Genomic DNA, 18,871 nt, shown 5'->3' with positions numbered 1-18,871 from the left:
TCATAATGGAGGAAATTCACTTGTTACAGCAGCTTTTATACACAAGGTGGATAAGAAATGACTCATAAATAAGAAATATATAGAAAAAGTCATGAAGTCATGCTGCTGTTAAAGAGTCTGACTGTTGCTGTTGCATGGTGGGAGTAGCAGGAGTTGTTGATGATTGATGTCAGCTTAGCTAACAGAATTATTTAATTATTGTAGAAATAAAAGTAAATGTTTTATACTTGTAATCCATATCACAAAGGTATTTGGCTTGAAGAGTTTAAGTGTTGGGGAGTGCAAACTGGTTCTAGTCAACCCTTAGGCAGTGTGTGTGTATGTAACACACTAGACGTGGCTGTACAGCATAATTATTACTGAGCTCTGACTCAGTTACATGTTTAGCTGTTTAATTAACAGAGCATATTAATATTATATCTCATGTTCAGTGTAAATAGAGCAGTACTGCCTAAAGCTCATACAAATATAACATCTAGTATGTATGATGACACATGGACTTACATTGTTAACCTCGTACAACATGCTGTCATAATACTGTGTGGTCTTTATTTGACGTTTTATTTAATTTACAGAGCGTCACTAATGTTACCATGAGCATTTCACCTGTTCACTCAGGCGAACAGAGCTTAGTAAACCGGGCAGGATGAAGCGACAGACTCCCGGGGGAACATCACTCTGACTATATACCAAGAAAAAACGAATATAAAGTGAATATTCGCTCGCTTTATATTTATCTGTGTGACTTATAGTGAAAAAGGTCGTTATGAATCGGTATCAAGCTGGTTATTAAACCGTGAACGTCTCTGTGTGACCGCACCGGGCTTCACCACCCCTCCGTATCCTGCTAATGGTGCGCTCCGCCGCTGCAGGTCTGGTTCAGGCAGTCACATCGTTATCTACCCGGAGGATCATCGACCGCGCGAAGCCCCGAGCCCGGTGTGCGCGTGTCTGCCTCTCGAGCTTGTCGGTGAGCGGCTCTGAAATGAATGAAGTGTCCGGTGGTCTTCGGGAGAGACAGACACCAGGGAAAGGCTGTCCCAGGACGCGTGTTACCGCAGCCGGAATATTAGCTATCACACCGGTGATTGTGAACCTGACGGCGGCGCGCGCGGTGCTGCTCGTGTGTCCGTGACAACAGGCTGATGGTGCAGAGGCGCGTGCGGTGCTGTTTGGTCGTTTGGTGTGAGCGCGAGGACGGCATACAGATAAATACTGCATCTCGATTGATGACACTTGGTCTGTTGGGGCTGTGCGCCATATTTTCGATGCACCTCCACCTCCCATCAAATGAACGGTGATCCTGGGCTGATGGATACCTTTCAGTGATTATCTATTGATCTGTTTTTACCTCATAGTTTTCAGTCCTGCCAAAAGACACACATGCACCCATTCTCTATAAGCATGGGTTTCTTCCTGTCTACCTCATCTCATTCATTGTTAAGCCATTGATTTGAATGCCATGCAAAGACTGATGTCACAAGGAGCTTTACTGATGAAAAAGGCTGTCGTCGTGCTCTAAAAGTGTTTGCTCTGAGCTCTTTTGTGTTTGATGGGATCAAATTCACCATAAGGATTCAGGTGTCCTCATGTTAGAGTAAACTCCTCCGTAGTTTTTTTTTTTTTTTTTAAGCCTGTGGAATGCTTGATCTCAAGATGAAGGAGACGTGTCGCATCTGTGGACGGGAGCTCTGTGGTAACCAACGGCGATGGATCTTCCACCCCACCGCCAAGCTCAACCTGCAGGTGCTGCTGTCTCACGCTCTCGGGCGGGAGCTGACCCGGGATGGCAGAGGAGAGTTTGCCTGCTCCAAGTGCATCTTCATGCTGGACCGCATGTACCGCTTCGACACGGTGATCGCCCGTGTGGAGGCCCTGTCCATCGAAAGGTTGCAGAGGCTCCTGCAGGAGAAACATCGGCTCAGACAGTGCATTGGTGGACTCTACAGGAAAACAAATTCGGAAGAGGGTGCTGTGACGTTACCTGGAGGTAATGAAGGACCAGGAGATGGGATGGTGGACATTTCAGGTCTCACCCATGCAAAGTATTGTGCCCTGCTCCAGGATGACCTGGTCTACTCTTTGTATGAGTCCTGGAATGACGACAGCCTGGACTGTTACCACCACCACCCTCAGTGTACTGCTGGTCCAGGGTCGGAGTCAACAGTTGCAGGCTCTCATCGATGCGTTCCCAGCACTCCCAGGAGGTGTCGGGGATGTTCTTACTTGCGAGTGGCAGACTCCGACTATGAAGCAGTCTGCAAGGTGCCCAGGAAGCTGGCACGGAGTATTTCTTGTGGGCCATCAACCAGATATTCAGCCAGTGTTATTGGAGGAAGCGTGACTGGAGGAGTTGGAGGTGTTGGAGAAGGAGTAGAAGAAAGGGAAAATGTGGAGGATTCAGAAGCCCCCTCCTCTCTAACTCTAGTCCCTGGTTCTCAGGACCCCTCAAAAACCTCAGACAGCGATCGTACTCTGGCTGGACGAGCCAGCTCCAGCCCCTCTATAGCATCCTTAGAGACAACTGAGGAATATACACAAACTGGAGCCATAACAGATGGACCGCTGGGCTCCCCCAGGGAACCAATAGATGATCGGATATCTGACTCCCTCTCTGAGGAGCACATGGGCGCTCCACATGGCCAAGCTTCACCTGGACCCAGCCTTTCTCTGGCCCTCTGTTTGCTGCAGAGCTATGCTGTCCACCGGCCAGTCCGGAGCTCTAAGGGAAGCAAGCTGCCTGTGCTGGTCCGACGGAGCTCCAGTAATGGAGGTGCGAGGCTGGGTTTCCCTGATCCTGTTCTGGGAATGTCTTATGGAACTCCAGACGGAGAGAGAGACAGCCACATGCCAACACCTGAGCTGGAGACTCCTCTGATCAGGCTTGATGTCGGCCTCGATCAGGTTCTGAATCTGGCTGACATGGAAGAATTATTGGAAGACTTGTACAAAGAGTATCCTCCTCCACGTCCCCACCAGGTATATAACATCTAGATGCAGACAGTGCTGGTGCTGTAAAACAAGGATTTTACTACCGCAGGATGATTACTCTCAGTGGAGAACAGAATGTTGCCTGTGAACTGGAAATCTGCAGTGTTTGCAGCACTGCGTGAACTAACCAAACAGGCTTTTGATGTTTGACAAACAAACAATGCAGCCTGCCAACAAAATTACAATTTTCACTAGTTTTTAGCTTATTTAGCGTCATAATCCAACTGTCAGTCTTTTTAAATCCAGCATGCAGCTTCTCCAACATGGTTTTACCCAAGGGGATGTGAACTGCAGTGCCATTTGCCTGTGTGTATGCGTATGTGTGAGTGTGTGAGCTTAGTTGTGTATGTGTGGGAATATGTTACATGAGCAGTCAGGTGTGGGTAAGCCGTGACACACGACATGTCCTAAATACTTAGTGTGTGTGTGTGAATTTGTGCACAGACAAAGAGGTTAATTAGTTATGTCAATAAAGTGACCATGTAGTGAAAGCACAGGCATTTCTGACAGTTAAATATCTAAAAACTGAATATGCTGAGGATCTACTGTGACTGATTTTTCCAGTTCTAAACTGGTTTGTTGTAGTACAGGATCTTCTGCTTGCTATGCCTGGACAAGTATGTATCGTCCTGAATATTCTAATCTGTGTTTGTCTTTGAATTAGATGTTCCCTAATAAGACTGTGTTCAGTCTTCAAGCTGTGCCGCTGACTGAAGTAGGTTAGATGTGGGGAGACGTTAAGACAGAGTGACTCCACCACTGGCCTATTTTCACTTGAAACCCTGGAGGGCAAAGTGAGCCACGCAATGTCAGACCACCCTGTCATCTCAGCACTGGTTGGCTAGTGCAATAACACACTTTATTAATTAAAATGAAGCAAATTACAGTTCAAATCTAAATTAATTTAGTATAATCTCAGCTACATTGAATTGCAAATTGATCTTGATCCCGCCTGTAGTGAAGTGAAAGTGGTTACGTAAAGATAATAGTGGCTTAGGGCACTCGTGCATGCAGATACTCTCCTCGTCATGGCTTTTTACAAAGTACACACATGAATGAGCAGAGTTTCTAAAATGGTATACGCATGTTACACAATCCACTGTGATGCAACCTTCAACTTCTGTATCTTTTATGAATTTGAATCTTTCTCACAAATGACTCATCTGCTGGATTTGGTCAGACGACTTGACAAGTTGACATGAAAGCAAGTTGCTTTTATAATTCTTCATAACTTTTGACTTTTAGAGCCTCGTTGAAGAGCAGCAGAGTCAACTAAACCAGTATGAGTGTGCGGCCGGTCAGTGTGTCAGCGAGCTTCAGAAGGCCCAGCTCCAGGTCCAATCACTGCAGGCCAAGATCCATGAGAGCGAGGCCAACAATATGGTATGGCACTTAAAACACCTCATTACAGTTGGATGTATTTGTTAAATCGACATCAGCCTAACAGTGATAATCTGTCTCCGTGTGTAGAAACTGCAGGAGAAGCTGACCGAGATGGAGTGTGAGCTGCGTTCAATCCGTCAGGCTGCTCAGAGCCAGGAAAGAACCATTCAAGGTCTCACAGAGTCCAGCAGCACCAAAGACAGTGAGGTGAGTGTTTGTCTTTGTTGTATATTATTAAGTAGTAGATGAACAAACGTGTGAGATGAGACCTGTAATTGAGAATGTGATTTATTCTGCTTAAAGGTCCAGGAGCTGTATCAGCTGATTGATGGGCAGAACACCACGCTGTGTAAGCTGAGAGAATTGGCCCACCGCAACCAGCTTTCTCAATGCAAGGTGAGACGTTGTGCACGTATAGTGGTACAAACCCAGATCCAGTATAGAAATCTTGTCTCTGAGCTGATGACAAATTGATCTTGGTCCGTGGTCATTCTTTCTCCAGGCTCCAGAGGGGGTCAGCGAATCTTTGACACTCGCCCAGGTGCAGGGCGAGCTGGTGGCGGCACAGAGCTCCCTGTTCTCCCTTGGTCTGGAGCTGGAAGCTAGCCAGAGGAGTCTGAGACAGAGCCAGAGACAAGGAGACGATGTGATGAGGTTCAAGGACAGACTGAACTCTGATTTGCAGGAGGTACTGCAGCACAGGGAGGTCACTGAAAAACACAACCAGGTTAGTGTGTTTTGTGAATGTGCGAGTAAACCAAACCAAAGTCTTGCAGCACAAATGATGAACGAATACGTTACCTCCCGTCTTTGTGCTGCAGGACCTGCGCTGTGCCCTGCAGAAAACTCACTCTGAGCTTCAGGCCAAAGAAGCCGCTCTGAAGGAGAGCGAGGCAGAGAGACACACTGTGGTGCAGGAAAAGGACAGGAGCATCACACAGCTCGAATGCTCTCTGCAGGACAAGGAGCGACAGTTGCAGGTACATGTAGTGCATGCAATCCCACACACGGTTATACACTTTCAGTGCATACAGTGTGCAGTGACATAGACACAGGCACACATTTCTGATCCTCGCTTTCTATCTTTAGGAGTACTCAGAGATGTTGGAATCAACAGGAAGCTCTAAATCAAGAGATGCCCTGCTGGAGAAACTTAGAGAGCGTATAAAAGATAGAGACAGAGCTCTGGAGGTATGACACACACACACACATTCATATACACAATAGCGACAGAAAATGATGGCACCTTGTTAAAAATAGTGTGGGACTCTTAAATACCCTTGACACCGAAGACTATATGTGGATTGCTGCACCATATACTGTGTGATTCGTGCAACTATCTGGAGAGGCTTTTCGTCAGGAAACGGCTAAGTTTGCATTTTGCAGCAGTAGTTACTAATGCAAACGCCTGCTGAACCAGTAGGTCAGCACAAAATTTCACGAACAATAGTAAAAATCTTTGGGGGAATTGTTCAGGACAGAGAGGAGGAGTAACATCAACAATGTCCTCTTTTTGTCGCAGTGGAAAAGAAGTCAGTCTGCAGTGCAGCACACTATTTTATATTAAAAAAAAAATAGCATGAAAAGGACCCTAATAATCAGCTGGTCATGGTATTGCCTAACAGAAATGTTTTTATTTTATTCCCTGTAGATTTGATTTAAGATGTTTGTAAGAATCAGGAGCTTTAAATTCTACACACTGCTCATTTTTGCTGCTAACCACTCTGACTGAGGATTAATATCACTGTCGAGAGTGCCCAGAATAGCAGCAGGGTCATTTTTTTTCTTCTTCCCTCCTCCGCTGTCTGCAGCGCTCCATCGATGACAAGTTCCGCTGTGTGGAGGAGCGTGAGGGCCAGGTGAGGAGGCTGCAGCTGGCCCTCAGGGAGAAGGAACGAGACCTGGAGAGACTCCGCTGCATCCTGTCCAGCAACGAGGAGACAATCACGGTATGCAAACCTTTTTAGGAAGTAACTTGTTAAAATAAAACTCGGGGCTCCCAGGGTGTGTTTCTTTTTGCGCGCTTACACTTGTGATTGTGACCGTCAGAGCCTGGACGCCTTGGTGCGGGGTAAAGAGCTGGAGCTGGAGCAGGCGGCCGAGGCCTACAGGAACCTTCAGTGGTTGAAGCAGCAGAGCGAGGAGAAGGAGAGAAACACTCTGAGAGAGAAAGACACCATCATAGGCCAGCTACAGGCGGCTCTACAGACACACAGCCAGGAGACACAGGTGACACACACAGACACACAGACATACACTTCATTCATGCCTTTGTTGTCATGGCTTCTGATTGTTTGCTGTGTAATTTTCAATGCTTTGTTAAAACCAATCCACACAGACAAACCTGTGCTACTTGTTTTCACAAACACAACAGGTGTGCTGACACAGCCTTTTCCTGTGGGTGTATGTTTTTGTTTTTTCGTGTGCGTATAGGATCTGACAGCCGCCCTCGTTGCCAGAGTTCAGGCCGGTCCAACCAACGTGGTAGAGGAGCTGAAGGCTCGACTGGCGCTTAAAGAGAAACTGTTTCAGGAACTGCTGTCAGACCGCAGCCGCCAGTCCAATGAACACCAAGCACAGGTCCAGGACATGCTGAACACCATCAGCTCCAAAGACCAGTATCTGCAGGTAGGCCATATTGTTGGTATGGTTCTAGAAATGCAACTAATAGATTGCACACAAAAAGCCTTCAGCCTCTTCACTCTCCCTTCCTTAGGACTACTCCTACAGGCTCTCCCTTGTGATCAGCGAGCAGACCACCCAGCAGCAGGAGCTCCGCAGACAGCTGTCATTAAGAGAACAGGAGCTGTGCGAGCTCAAACGGGACAAGGAGAGAGAGATGGGAGGAGAGACGGAGCATCTGCGGAGTCTGCTGAAAGAGAAAGAAGCCTTTATCAAGGTACCTGCTTGCGCATTTCTCTTAGCGTCCTTCTTTGCTCCTGTACTCCAGATCTTCACGGTATTTTATCTATTAGGAACTGATGCAGGGCCAGGAGGAGGCGATGCAGCCATCCAATGAAGAGAGTGAGGCAGAGATGAAGGCTCTCCAGGAGGAGTTGCAGCTGGTACTGAAGAAGGAGAGGGAAGCTCAGGTATCTGTGTAGAACCTGCGATGATGCATAGAAACAATCCTTGTTTTTTTTTTATCTCACAAGTCATTTCTTTGTTCTGCAGAAGGAGCTCTCTGCTCTGCGCTTGTCTTTGGCTCACCAGCAGGTGGAGACTAACAGCTCTGATCCTCAAGTAGGATTTTGCTTCATTCTCAGCCGTTAAGGCAGCATTTGACTGTTTGTACTGCTTGAGAATTGTGTATTTATAATGTCTGCTTCCTCCTTAATCCTGCCTAGTGTGTGCTGGAGCAGCTTGTGTCAGAGTACAACAAGCTGAACGACGCCCTGAGGGCGGAGAAGAGATTATACCAAAGTCTCACGCACATTCACACCAAGAGTGACAGGTAGGGAAGCTGCACCCAAGTTTCCTGTGAACATAGTAAGTTTTTCTTGTTTTTGCTTTTGCTCTAAAAACACTTTCTCCTCGTCCTCCTTCAGCTCAGAGAAGATCCAGGCACTGCACACTGAGCTAGACTCGGTTCAGGCACTTCGCAGACAGTTGGATGAGGTCCTGGCCAGGACCCGTGACATGGCCCTGGTGATGGAAAGGGCAGCTAAGAGGCAGCCTGACTTTGGAGGTGGGGATGGGCAGGGTCCAGCCTCCAGGGCTGCGGGGGGCATTGTCACTAACGCTCCGTGATGTTCTGTCTGATCACAGCCATGTTCAGTGACACATAATGTAAGACAGAGCTGTCTGTAGCCGGTGATGGTCAGTTTTATGGTCCTGGAGCGAATATGAGCAGGAAAATCTCTTCGGTGTGACTAAAAATCTAAATCTGACCGTCAGTCTTCAGGCAGCTTCGTCCAGATAGCACAAGCACTACTCACAGTAGGAGAAGCCTGTTTAGATTAACATACATGTTATGAAGTGGCAACGTGCAACCCAAAGTCTTAATATATTTTGTGAGTGTGGTGTGAATATGTTTTTTTTTTATATATATATATCGTGTTTGAAATACTGCCTGCGTATTGCTTTGCAGTGCGATTGTTCTGTATTGCCATTTCTGTGTACTGTCTCTCACTCGGTGTCACTCTTCCAGCCTTACTGTCACAGTGAAGTTAACGTCTTGTGGAGAAACTCAAGCTCATGCCTTACAGTGAAACGTCTCACCATCCATCATTTGTTTTTCTATCATCTGTTTGTGAACAGGATGTGCACACCTTCCAAGGGCCCACAATACGAAATCCAAAAAAAAAAAGATGGCCAAGTAGTTTTCCTTCACCTCAGCTTAACCTTGGATTGCTTACCTACACAGTTTTATAACGTTTAACTTGCTCAGCACTAGTTACATTTTAGTAAAAATGCATGAAACTTGAGGACAGCCGCTTTCAATATGAGGTGTGCGCTGATTAATTTAATGTTATGGTAAGTTAATATGTATTGTTTTTAGTTCATCTGCTTGTTGGACTTCAGTTCAGCCTTGTACCAAGAAAGCAGGAAAATATAATATCGAATAATTTTACTGTCTGCACTGCGCTCTCTATAAATCACATGAGATGTGAATGCCAGAAATAATACTCGCCCGTTAAGTATTTATTTTAGGTAGAGTACATTTTCTTTTTTGGATCTGTGCCCTGATCTCTCATCTAGCCTCAGAGATGGAATCCTTGTCAACACTTCTTTTTTTGTATTTTAAATGCAACACAAAATAAAAATGTGCTCGCTTTTTGTCAAAAGCACCTCTGTTTGTTGTGTATAATTGGGAATTTTGTCTCAAGAATATCCCAAACCTGAATCCCCTCACTTCCCCAGAGATCAACCCACAGTGTGTTTTATCTGAACTATTCAGTCAGAGTAGAAATACTCCTCATGTTTGACTCCTGGTTTGTCCTAATATACAATTTTATTATCACAAGAACACACAATTTAAAATATCTAACATGAAACCTTATTGTGTACTACCAGCCATTTCCAGTCAAAATAAGTGTTTTTACTTCATGTCCTTGCTCCCTCATGCATGAGATTGTGGCATGGTTTTCATGTTTGCATGGCTGTTCTGCTGTAACACCCAGCTAGATATACATCAAACAAAATAAGGGAAGCTCATGTGAGCCCTTTTTACTCAACAACATCCCTGATATTAATAAAAACAAACATAAAATCCACATTAGTTTAGGTGAACCAGCAACATACACAACATATATGTTCCCCTGTATGACACTGGTGACATTTGTAGTCCCCACAGTGGTGAACAGTAAACAGGGCCCCACATTTAGTCAGTTCAGCTTACAGAGCACATTGTTCAATCAATAATAACCCAGCAGCTTTGCTCCATGAGTTTTGTGCCCTGTTACTCGCAGCACAAAGACATTTAGGATACTTAACTTTCATACTTGTTTTAGGGTGGAGACATCTGTAGTAACTAACTGTCTTTGAACTTTCCTAGATTATGAAATAATCCCATTATAAGTGCCAACAATACACTGAGAAACTACAGGTACACGCCCATGCACTCTAATGTTCACGTTACACACTGTGCGTGAAGTATGTGTGTGCATATTGAACCCTATTATGTAAAACAATTTTATTTTGAAAATCCTGCCAGTCTCTTTCCACTGAGCCTCTGCTTCCTGGCAGCAAACCAATGTGTGTGTGTGTGTGTGTGTGTGTGTGTGCACATGTGTGTATATAATATTTTAATAACACAGTATAATATGGATATGCTGCATTTCTGGCACATAACCAAAATCCATCACGTTTGTTTGAAAGTTTTTGTCATGAACACACACGTTCACACACATACTGTGTCGTTCTGGGTTGCACGGCCTTGAGTGTGTTTTTGGCTGGTTGCTGCTGCTGGAACGTGTGACATAACACATTTCCCCCTTTAGTCCATTGACTTCCAAAGTGGTGATTCAGTGTTCAGACAGAACTTTGGAAAGAATGTGACAGAGGGTGGATGGTAGAGAGAGGGAGAAAAAGTGTAGAATAAGAAGAATAACACATTAAATTACAAAGAGCAAGTGGAATAATCATTATATGGTCGTTGTGTTTCCAGAGCTCAGCACAGAGGAAGACGAGGAGGAGGAGGAGGGAGACGATGAAGACGGCAGCAGTGACGAGTTCACAGACAGCATAGAGGAGGACGATAATAAAGTGACGGCCAGAAGTTTGGCCTCCAATCAGGTACAATACTTTTGTCTGCATTTAATCGTAGCTCCTCTAACTGATTTAAACCTCTGTCTAATGACTGGACTAGTCGGCACGATAACAAACATTTTTTTCTGACTTTTGTGAAGGATCGTGGACCTCAGGGTGTGACTGGAGGGCTGGTGAGAGGGTTAGTGTCCCAGAGAGCTGATGTGAAGGAGCTCGAGGAAGCAAAGAGGACACTTGAAGGCCAGCTTGCAGAGATAAGATTACAACTGGAGGGAGATGGATACACGTCCGTGGCTCAGATGAGGTGCATACTCGTCTAAGAGATCCTCAGGAAGCTTTATGTATTAATGTTACCTTCTGAGCTGTTTAAAAGGTTTAAAGCTTGACGGTCTAATTTGTCGTTTGTCTTTCTTTCCGTCTGCTGCCAGGAGTGCACTGCAGAGCTTGCAGCAGGAGAACCAGGCTCTGAAAGTAAGCCAAGGACGAGCTGGAGTTGTGGCACTGAGGACAAACACAGAGAGGAATCACAGGATTCTGACCCAAGAAGAGGAGGACGAAGAGGAGGAGGAGGAGGAAGAAGAAGAAGAAGAAGAAGAAGAAGAAGAAGAGGAGGAGGAGGAGGACATTGAGGAAGAAGATGAAGAGGAGGAAACATCACCACAACATGTGCCTGTGGGCAAGCGGCGTCCTCCATGTGTTAGTCTGAGTGACGAGCGAGGGAAGAGGCAGTGCACAAGGCCCCTAACGTCTCATCATCACACACACCAGCCTGTGACGGTAACATATTACATTTCAGATATTTTATGAAGCTTTTATTTACTTTGAAGATTTTCTCCTTCAACTCATCTTATATTATATCTGTGTTTTCAAATGAAGGTACTTGAAATATGATTCAGTACAACAGTATCACAACCTCTTGAACCTACAATTGCATTAACCTCTGTTATAGTCTGTTGAAAAGTGATACACATAACATTCTTCTTTCACTACCTTTTGCCTTATATGGTGATTAAAACAACACATAAATATAGGTGACAAAACGTACTTTGTTACGTTCCTCCTCTGTTGGGAAACAGATTTTAGCAAACTGTTCTGGAGCAGCTTTTCCTCCGGGCCCTGCCCTCCTTTTCTCCCTCTGTCTACTCTCTCTGTGTATGGGTGTTTTGTTCTTTTTTAGTCCCGTGGTTGTTTATATGAGTAATGGAGTCTTCACTTTGCTGTTGCAGGAGGTGGAGCCTGCTGGTGGCAGCAGCGAGATGGAAGAACTCTGGCAGGATATAGACGAGGGTCTCCGTGAGCAGGCGGCCCGTCTGAGCTCCGATCTGGCTCTGAGCCACCAGGAGAACAGAGAGCTGCAGGAAAGGCTGATGGTGTCTGAGGCCACGGTCCACGCTCAGGCTGAACAACTGAAGGACTACAGAGACCTGCTCAGTGAGTCACTCTCAAAAACATGTATGAAGGAATGCAAACATGTTATTAGACACATATAAAAACTAAACAGTGCTCAAAAAACTTATTAGCATGCAAGATTTAAGTATTGTCCTCCTCGTGTCTCTGCAGCGGAGACATCAGTCCAGCAGGCCAGTAAGCAGGTGCAGGTGGATCTCCAGGATCTGGGTTATGAGACTTGTGGTCGCAGCGAGAACGAAGCTGAGAGAGAAGACGCGAGCAGTCCAGGTAACAAACACACCAAACTTCTCTCAAATATCAGCCCTATTTATTTCCTCACCAGTAAAAAAAAAAAAACCTAAATAATCCTGTATTAATTTGTTCCCTTTATCTGTCACTCCTTCAGAGTTTGATGACCTGGAGATGTGCACGTCACTGTCCCATCAACAGGACTATGAGGCTGTGGGCGGTAGCTGGTATGCTGGTAACTGCAGCAGTAAAAGTGTCGCTTATGAAATGGGAGCTGAATCAGCTTCTCTCCAGCATCTGGTCCAGGATCTCCGCTCACAGCTGACTCGCTGTCACAAGGTGATCCGCGGGCTGCAGCTGCGTGTACGCTCCCTGTCTACCACCAGCGACTACGCCTCCAGCCTGGAGCGCACCCCGCGCAAGGTGCTGTAACATTAACTCTACATTACTGACTGGTCTTTAAAGTCCATTTTTAGATTCATAATAATTTCCTTTTTTTGCTCACCTTTTAGGTAAACTGGGCCTTCGAGACATCACCGGCCCCGAGCGGTGTGGAGGAGGATGAAGGCTGGATGTCTGATACACAAGGGATTCGCTCTGGGTCCAAGCCCAGCAGGGAACTGCAAGAACTGATGGAACGAGTGGCGTCACTGGAGGCGCAACTGAAGAGCTCCAGACTGGAGGGCAAAGGAGAGGAGGGCAAATGTGCCACTTGGCCTGGGTGAGTAGACAGAGACAGAGCTGCAATAGTACTAGATAGAGGAAAAATGGGAGCCTAGCAGTTCCTCCTGGTTCCCTTATGATCTCTGTTTATCCTAAGGCACCATTATTTTATCTATAATCAGTTAACAGATGCACATGAGAATGATAAAGTCATATGAACAGATTTTCTTCCATTCACAGGAAGTACAACTCTCTGATCCAGACACAAGCACGTGAGCTGTCTCACCTGAGGCAGAGGATGAGAGAGGGGCAAGGAGTCTGCCATATCCTCACCCAGAACCTGGGTGATACCACCAAGGTACTATGAACCCTCCTGCACTAATTAAATCAGTCCTTGAACTACATTTGATCAGTTTTTTAAATATTATATGAACCAGAGGAGTGTTAAGTTTTCTTGTTTATATTCTTGTACAACTTAAAGGCCTTTGAGGAGCTACTGCGTGCCAATGATATTGATTACTACATGGGTCAAAGCTTTAGAGAGCAGCTGGCACAGAACACTGCCCTGGCACAAAGAGTGGTCACCAAGATCAGTGGACGTAAGAACTTCACATGTCCTCTATCTTGCTGAAAACAGCTCATATTTCACATTCTTGTGGTCCTTTTATGCCCAAAGAGTCTTTTTGTAAAGTCTCCTACGCTCTTGTCTGTAGGTGACCGTGCAGAGAGCCATGATGACAAGGCAGGCCATGAGCTGCTTGCCCTACGGTAAGTCAGCTTGATTATACAGTATACGTGTGTGTGTGTACGTGTGAAACACAACATTTTAACCATGTTTAAACTTAAAGTGGACCTGAATAGTATATGCACCTTTAATCTCCTTAAATCATTTAAAAGATTAGATATGCATATGCACTGTAGCTGGCTGCTTGACAGTAAAGAGCCATGTGGGGAATATACAGCCATAAACAGTTTAATATCAGCACATGCATACATTTACATACACAGACATGCAAATATGCATGACCAGGGAGCCTTTACCATTGCCTTAAATCTGAGAAATCGGGGCATGGACCCACAACTGAATGATTAAACCACAAATCATTAAATTCCACTTAGTTTTACATGTTTGTTTTTAGCCTACTTGATAGTTTGTTAGGTTCTTATATCAAATCTTAACATCTTAGACTTTGCAGCAACGGTTTATAATACCACCTGCAGCATTGAGGCCAGTGGACCTCCCTTGAAGTCATTAGCTTACTTAACAAAGTGTCCTAGTGATTAGTTTACTGTCATGTGACATGCTGCGACTTGGTGAGGAGCTGTCCACATGGCTCCTTATGGTGGACAGGAGACAGAAGGTTGCTGTTAATCCACACACAGCATGGAGCTTTTACTCTTAAGTTGCTTTAGTTGGATAGATTCACAGGTGTCACACCAGCTGGGTATAAGAGGCTTGGTGTGACTGTGACTGTGACTCTTTTACTGGAGAAAGACGGTTTCTGTCACTTATTTATGCGTGTGCAACAGCATCTATAACTACTTACTGGGGAGGTTTTTAATTTGTGAAAACTTAATATTATTTAGAAGACAGTCAGAAGGAATTCTTTGCAAAGAGCAGAGAATAAGAAGACGCCAAAGTTTTTTTTTTTTTTTTGCTGGATCTTGACAGACACGGCTTACCCAGCTCAGGCTGTAGTGCATCAAGGACTTGGTCTTGGTCTTTTTTTCTGAACCTGACACAACTTGACTTGTGTGATGGCTCCTCTGTGGAAGTGTATGATTTCAAAGAACAGCTCCATATACAGGGAGTCTCTGTTTTCATTTTCTGTGCGTCAAGGCCAGGCAAGAGAGACAGCTTTTTTTAGGATGCTGTTGGAGAGAGACAGGGAGTTCATGCTTCGGCAGCTGAAACAGTAAGAGGAATACACATGCAGCTACTTCACATACACAGCAGTTTGATTCACCTATGTGATTGGCATGAAATCATCACAACAATTATTAAAACCAAAGATTTATAAATGTTTAATATACTTAACGATTTATATCTCGCAACATGGATGAAATAGATAATATATTTGTTTTAATAGCAGAAATGGTAGCTGTCTTACTTTCTTTCTGCTCTTAGAGCTGCAACACAATTATTTTCATTATCAATTAATAATTCAATTATCCTAACTCAATCAATCTTTTTGTGCATAAAATGTCAAGAAATAGTGAAAGCCAACAGCCCAGGGTGATGTCCACAAATGTCTTGTTTTGTTGGACCAAAAATCCAGAACTGTTTTTTCTTAAATAATGACTACAACAATATTTTTTTCATCAATAGTTTTCTTTAGATGACTAATTGATTCATCAAATAATCATTGCAGTGTTACACACTTCTCTTTTTGTTGTATCTTCTGCAAGTCATGGATAATGATATGCTTTCTGTCCATTATTTTCTGATTTTGTCTTTAATATCTATCAGTTCAGAATGTAATGGCTGATTCTCTTATGTGCACATGTAGGCTGAGTAAGGAGCTTCAGCAGAAAGATAAAATCATCGAGTCACTCCACACCAAGCTGCAGCAGCGTCCAGAGACACCGTCCAGTTGCCATGCTCTTTCTGAGACCACCGATCAATCAGACAGGACCTCGCTGGTGTCCGATGAGTACAGAACCAATGAAGACTTGGAGCTGTGCTCCGATTTAGATGCCAGAGAATATCAGGAGGAGCACCATCTGCGGCAGCCAGGACACGGATCAGAACCAGACGGTATTGTTAAAGTTTAATTGCTTGTTCACCTCTCCTGTCTGTGAAATGCCTCTTCTATTCTTTCTTTCTTTCCATGCCCCTCCTTTAGTCCGTCCATCTATCCCTCCTCCTCATGGCTTCCTCAAGTCCTCCAGCAGCTGTCCCAACATGCTTTGCTCAGCCCCTGTGGGTTTGACCAATCAGTCCTCCAGAGGTATGGGACTCACAGCTGGCTATGACTTGCAAAGTACCCACATTTTCTGTTCCTCCTCCTCCTTCATGTTCTGTACCTGTCACTTCCTGTCATTCTCCTCCAGCCCTTTTCAGGGAGCCTGTCTCCTTCTCCCTCTCTGTCCCCTCTGGCCCTGACGTCTGGGGTATGGAAGTCACTTCTGACCCCCGGCCCAGGGCCCTGTCTGTGATCGCTGTTCGCCCAGAGCTGGACACGCTGTACAAACAGATGAATGAGCACAACAGGGGTGAGGGGCCAGGGGGTGTTTGTGTCTGCCATGTGTGAAATTAATTTATGAAGTTTAAATAAAAAACTTTCATAATATTTCCTGTGTTTGAAATGATCGGATTCGATTCTTCTATTGTGCGTGTCATGTTTCACACACTTCTTCCCTCTTTTGTGTGTGTGGTGACAGGTTTCGCAGTCCCCCATGACAAGGCTCTGTTCCCTCTCTCACCTGGTGCCCATAACCAACACGACCTCTCATCCAGCTACAGCCAGCTATCCCATCATGCCTTTCAACAGTATCAGCTGGGTGGCATTCCCGAAAGCCACTCGCTGAAGTCTGACTCAGGTCTAGTGACAGGAGGGACGCTGTGGGACATGGAGAACATGGTTCAGCCGGTTGGAAGCTTTTCTGGATCCCCGGCACACCAGCAAGGAAGCGGCCATGCAGGTTTGACTCTATAGTGATAAAAAAAAAAAAGCTTCATGATGAGCTCAAAAGGCTGCGTTCACACCCTCTTCTTTAAAATACATTTTAGCAGGCAATGATTATTACAATATGAATGTTATGTTGTCTGTCTCTAGGGGCAAATTTGATAGAGGAGCACCTGCGGGAGGTGAGGTGCCTCCGTCAGCGTCTGGAGGAGTCCATTAGGACCAATGAGAGGCTACGACAGCAGCTGGAAGAAAGACTGGCCACCACTGGGCGTGATGGAGGTACTCTAGCCCTCATTCACTTTAGTAACACCAACAGTGCAAACTGTCACTTCTTTGTCTCAAAGAACCACATAAAATAACTTTTTTTTTCGTCCAGGGGCACCAACAAACATCTACATTCAAGGACTGGACACAGTCACTCAGCTGTCCAATGAGATCAGAGTCCTGAAGGAGGAGAACCTGGGTCTACAGTCGCGTCTACAGGCCAGCACAGGTGCTTCATCCGAAAGCCATTTAAAGTTTTGATGATTTTGATTCTTTGATTCATGTTAACTCATCTGGTCTCTCCTCCTCTTCCGCCAGACTCATGTGAGGAGGTGGTGCAGTTGCGGGAGGCGGTGTTTACAGCACGTGCCCGCCTGAAACAAGCCGAGCTAGAGGCAGAGCAGTGGAAAGAGGAGCTAAGACGACTTCAGGCTCACAGTCAGGAGCAGGGACAGCAGATACACATATTAAGGCAGGAACGGCAGGCCAGTCAGGAGAAAACCAACAGGTTGGTGTGTTTTTAGTCATTCCTGGATATACGTTGTGCCTCTCTGCCTGGTCTTTCATCATGATGTACTGTATCTATGTATCCTCAGGCTCCAACACGAGGTGTCTCTACTGCAGCAGCAGCTATGTGAGAGCAGAGACCTCATCCACTCCCTGCAGAGTGAGCTCCAGGTGTATGATCGAGTGTGTTCCAGCACAAAGGCCAACAAAGGTCAGTCATTTCATTGTACACTAGCTATCATGTACTTTGGTGCCATCTGGTGACAGTACAAAGAATTGCACCATGGTAGAGTGGACACTGATATGAAGCCTAAAAGCAAAAATAGATTGCTCAGACGTTTTTTTTTGTATTGCTGTGCTGCAATGAAACCCTCCAAGCCCCAAAGACTCATCAGACTCTCTGGTGATTGTGTATTTTGTTTTAAGGCTACCTGTGTGAGCTCCCAGGTTTACCGGTGGAGCTTGGGGAACTGCTCGGGGAGGTGAGGAGTCTGCGAGCTCAGCTGCAAAACAGCGTCCAGGAGAACAGCGCCCTCAAACAACTCGAGCTCCACAAGCAGCTCGAGCAGAAGCTGGGTGGAGGCTCTCCTCGGACTCCCTCCCTCTCTGCCCTCACTGCCAGCCCCCAGAGGGAAAACTTCTACAGACGACAGCTGCTGCACGGTGAGACGGACGCCTCTCGGTTGAACTGCTTGACATATTGCTACACAAAATGTTTGTGAGGCTTAGTGTGCTGTGGCGTGGTTTGCTGTGTGCCCAAGCCTGTGTATCTGTGTGCTCCACAGACCCAGCTCCATCTCCACCTGTCAGGGACATTGGTCTGTTTAACTGTGGATCTCCCGGTCCTCCCTACTCAGACTTGGACGACAGCCATAGTACTGCCAATGGTGTGACTTTAACTGCACTGCATGACTGCAGCTTAATCTGTCTTTAACTTGTGGACTGATTAGAAAGAGATTACATTGCTCTGTAACAATAATAACAATAATAACTAATGTGCCTTGCATTATAAAAAAATACAATGATGTCACTCATAGTTCTTCCAAAATACATTTTAACTCTCTTATCTCCAGCAGACACACTTGACCCTCACTCTGAGCTGGAGGGGGAGGCTCCTGACGGTTCGTTTGCAAACCGCAACGGTCGCCATGCCATCGGTCATGTGGATGACTTCAGTGCTCTTCAGCAGCAGGTCCTAGAGGGCCGGAGCCTTGTCCAGCGCATGGAGTCCACCCTGCAGGCCTGCCTCGGCCCATCGCTGCTGGATGGCAACCAGAAACAGAGCAGTGAGCTGGTGAGAGCCAAAAAGATAATGACAACAAATCATTAAATTAATGACTGTAGAGCATGCAAGTGCTTAACTGAGCTTTGCATGCAGGTCCTGGATTATGGATGTGTGAAAAGTCTGCTGTCCAACACCAAAACTCTGAGGCAGATCCTGGAGGAGGCGATGTCTCTGCTGAAGATGTTCTGGAGAGCAGCTCTGCCCAGCACTGATCCCTCCATGCAAAACCTCAAGAAGGTTTGGGAAACATTATGATATTTTATAACTGGTCTGAATATCACCAGACCCACAAACATAT

The 18,871-nt window shown here is 45.6% G+C and overlaps 1 protein-coding gene across 8 annotated transcripts in view; it reads left to right on the top strand.

Moving 5' to 3' along the window:
* Nucleotides 1–18,871, top strand: part of LOC104924835 (myomegalin) — a 42,678-nt gene that overhangs the window by 18,094 nt on the left and 5,713 nt on the right. The window contains exons 1-37 of one of the 8 annotated variants that reach the window (XM_027285012.1): nt 900–2,979; nt 4,237–4,374; nt 4,462–4,581; nt 4,678–4,770; nt 4,877–5,101; nt 5,196–5,354; nt 5,464–5,565; nt 6,186–6,323; nt 6,424–6,603; nt 6,808–7,002; nt 7,091–7,273; nt 7,350–7,466; nt 7,549–7,617; nt 7,722–7,828; nt 7,923–8,062; nt 10,484–10,611; nt 10,725–10,888; nt 11,013–11,361; nt 11,811–12,015; nt 12,145–12,261; nt 12,380–12,645; nt 12,735–12,943; nt 13,126–13,243; nt 13,367–13,484; nt 13,599–13,653; nt 15,396–15,643; nt 15,732–15,836; nt 15,940–16,101; nt 16,270–16,530; nt 16,665–16,796; nt 16,894–17,010; nt 17,100–17,289; nt 17,378–17,499; nt 17,715–17,951; nt 18,074–18,175; nt 18,362–18,582; nt 18,667–18,810. In XM_027285012.1, coding sequence (XP_027140813.1) covers nt 1,642–2,979; nt 4,237–4,374; nt 4,462–4,581; nt 4,678–4,770; nt 4,877–5,101; nt 5,196–5,354; nt 5,464–5,565; nt 6,186–6,323; nt 6,424–6,603; nt 6,808–7,002; nt 7,091–7,273; nt 7,350–7,466; nt 7,549–7,617; nt 7,722–7,828; nt 7,923–8,062; nt 10,484–10,611; nt 10,725–10,888; nt 11,013–11,361; nt 11,811–12,015; nt 12,145–12,261; nt 12,380–12,645; nt 12,735–12,943; nt 13,126–13,243; nt 13,367–13,484; nt 13,599–13,653; nt 15,396–15,643; nt 15,732–15,836; nt 15,940–16,101; nt 16,270–16,530; nt 16,665–16,796; nt 16,894–17,010; nt 17,100–17,289; nt 17,378–17,499; nt 17,715–17,951; nt 18,074–18,175; nt 18,362–18,582; nt 18,667–18,810 — 7,074 coding nt within the window. In that variant the 5' untranslated portion in view covers nt 900–1,641. Of the gene's footprint in view, nt 1–899; nt 2,980–4,236; nt 4,375–4,461; nt 4,582–4,677; nt 4,771–4,876; nt 5,102–5,195; nt 5,355–5,463; nt 5,566–6,185; nt 6,324–6,423; nt 6,604–6,807; nt 7,003–7,090; nt 7,274–7,349; nt 7,467–7,548; nt 7,618–7,721; nt 7,829–7,922; nt 8,063–10,483; nt 10,612–10,724; nt 10,889–11,012; nt 11,362–11,810; nt 12,016–12,144; nt 12,262–12,379; nt 12,646–12,734; nt 12,944–13,125; nt 13,244–13,366; nt 13,485–13,598; nt 13,654–15,395; nt 15,644–15,731; nt 15,837–15,939; nt 16,102–16,269; nt 16,531–16,664; nt 16,797–16,893; nt 17,011–17,099; nt 17,290–17,377; nt 17,500–17,714; nt 17,952–18,073; nt 18,176–18,361; nt 18,583–18,666; nt 18,811–18,871 lie in introns of those variants that run through there. The other 7 variants (XM_027285009.1, XM_027285008.1, XM_027285007.1 and 4 more) reach the window with 7 other exon arrangements.

The sequence above is a fragment of the Larimichthys crocea genome, chromosome XII (assembly GCF_000972845.2).
Source record: "Larimichthys crocea isolate SSNF chromosome XII, L_crocea_2.0, whole genome shotgun sequence".
NCBI classification, from domain to species: Eukaryota; Metazoa; Chordata; class Actinopteri; family Sciaenidae; genus Larimichthys; species Larimichthys crocea.
This window is presented reverse-complemented; position numbering and strand designations above follow the sequence as displayed.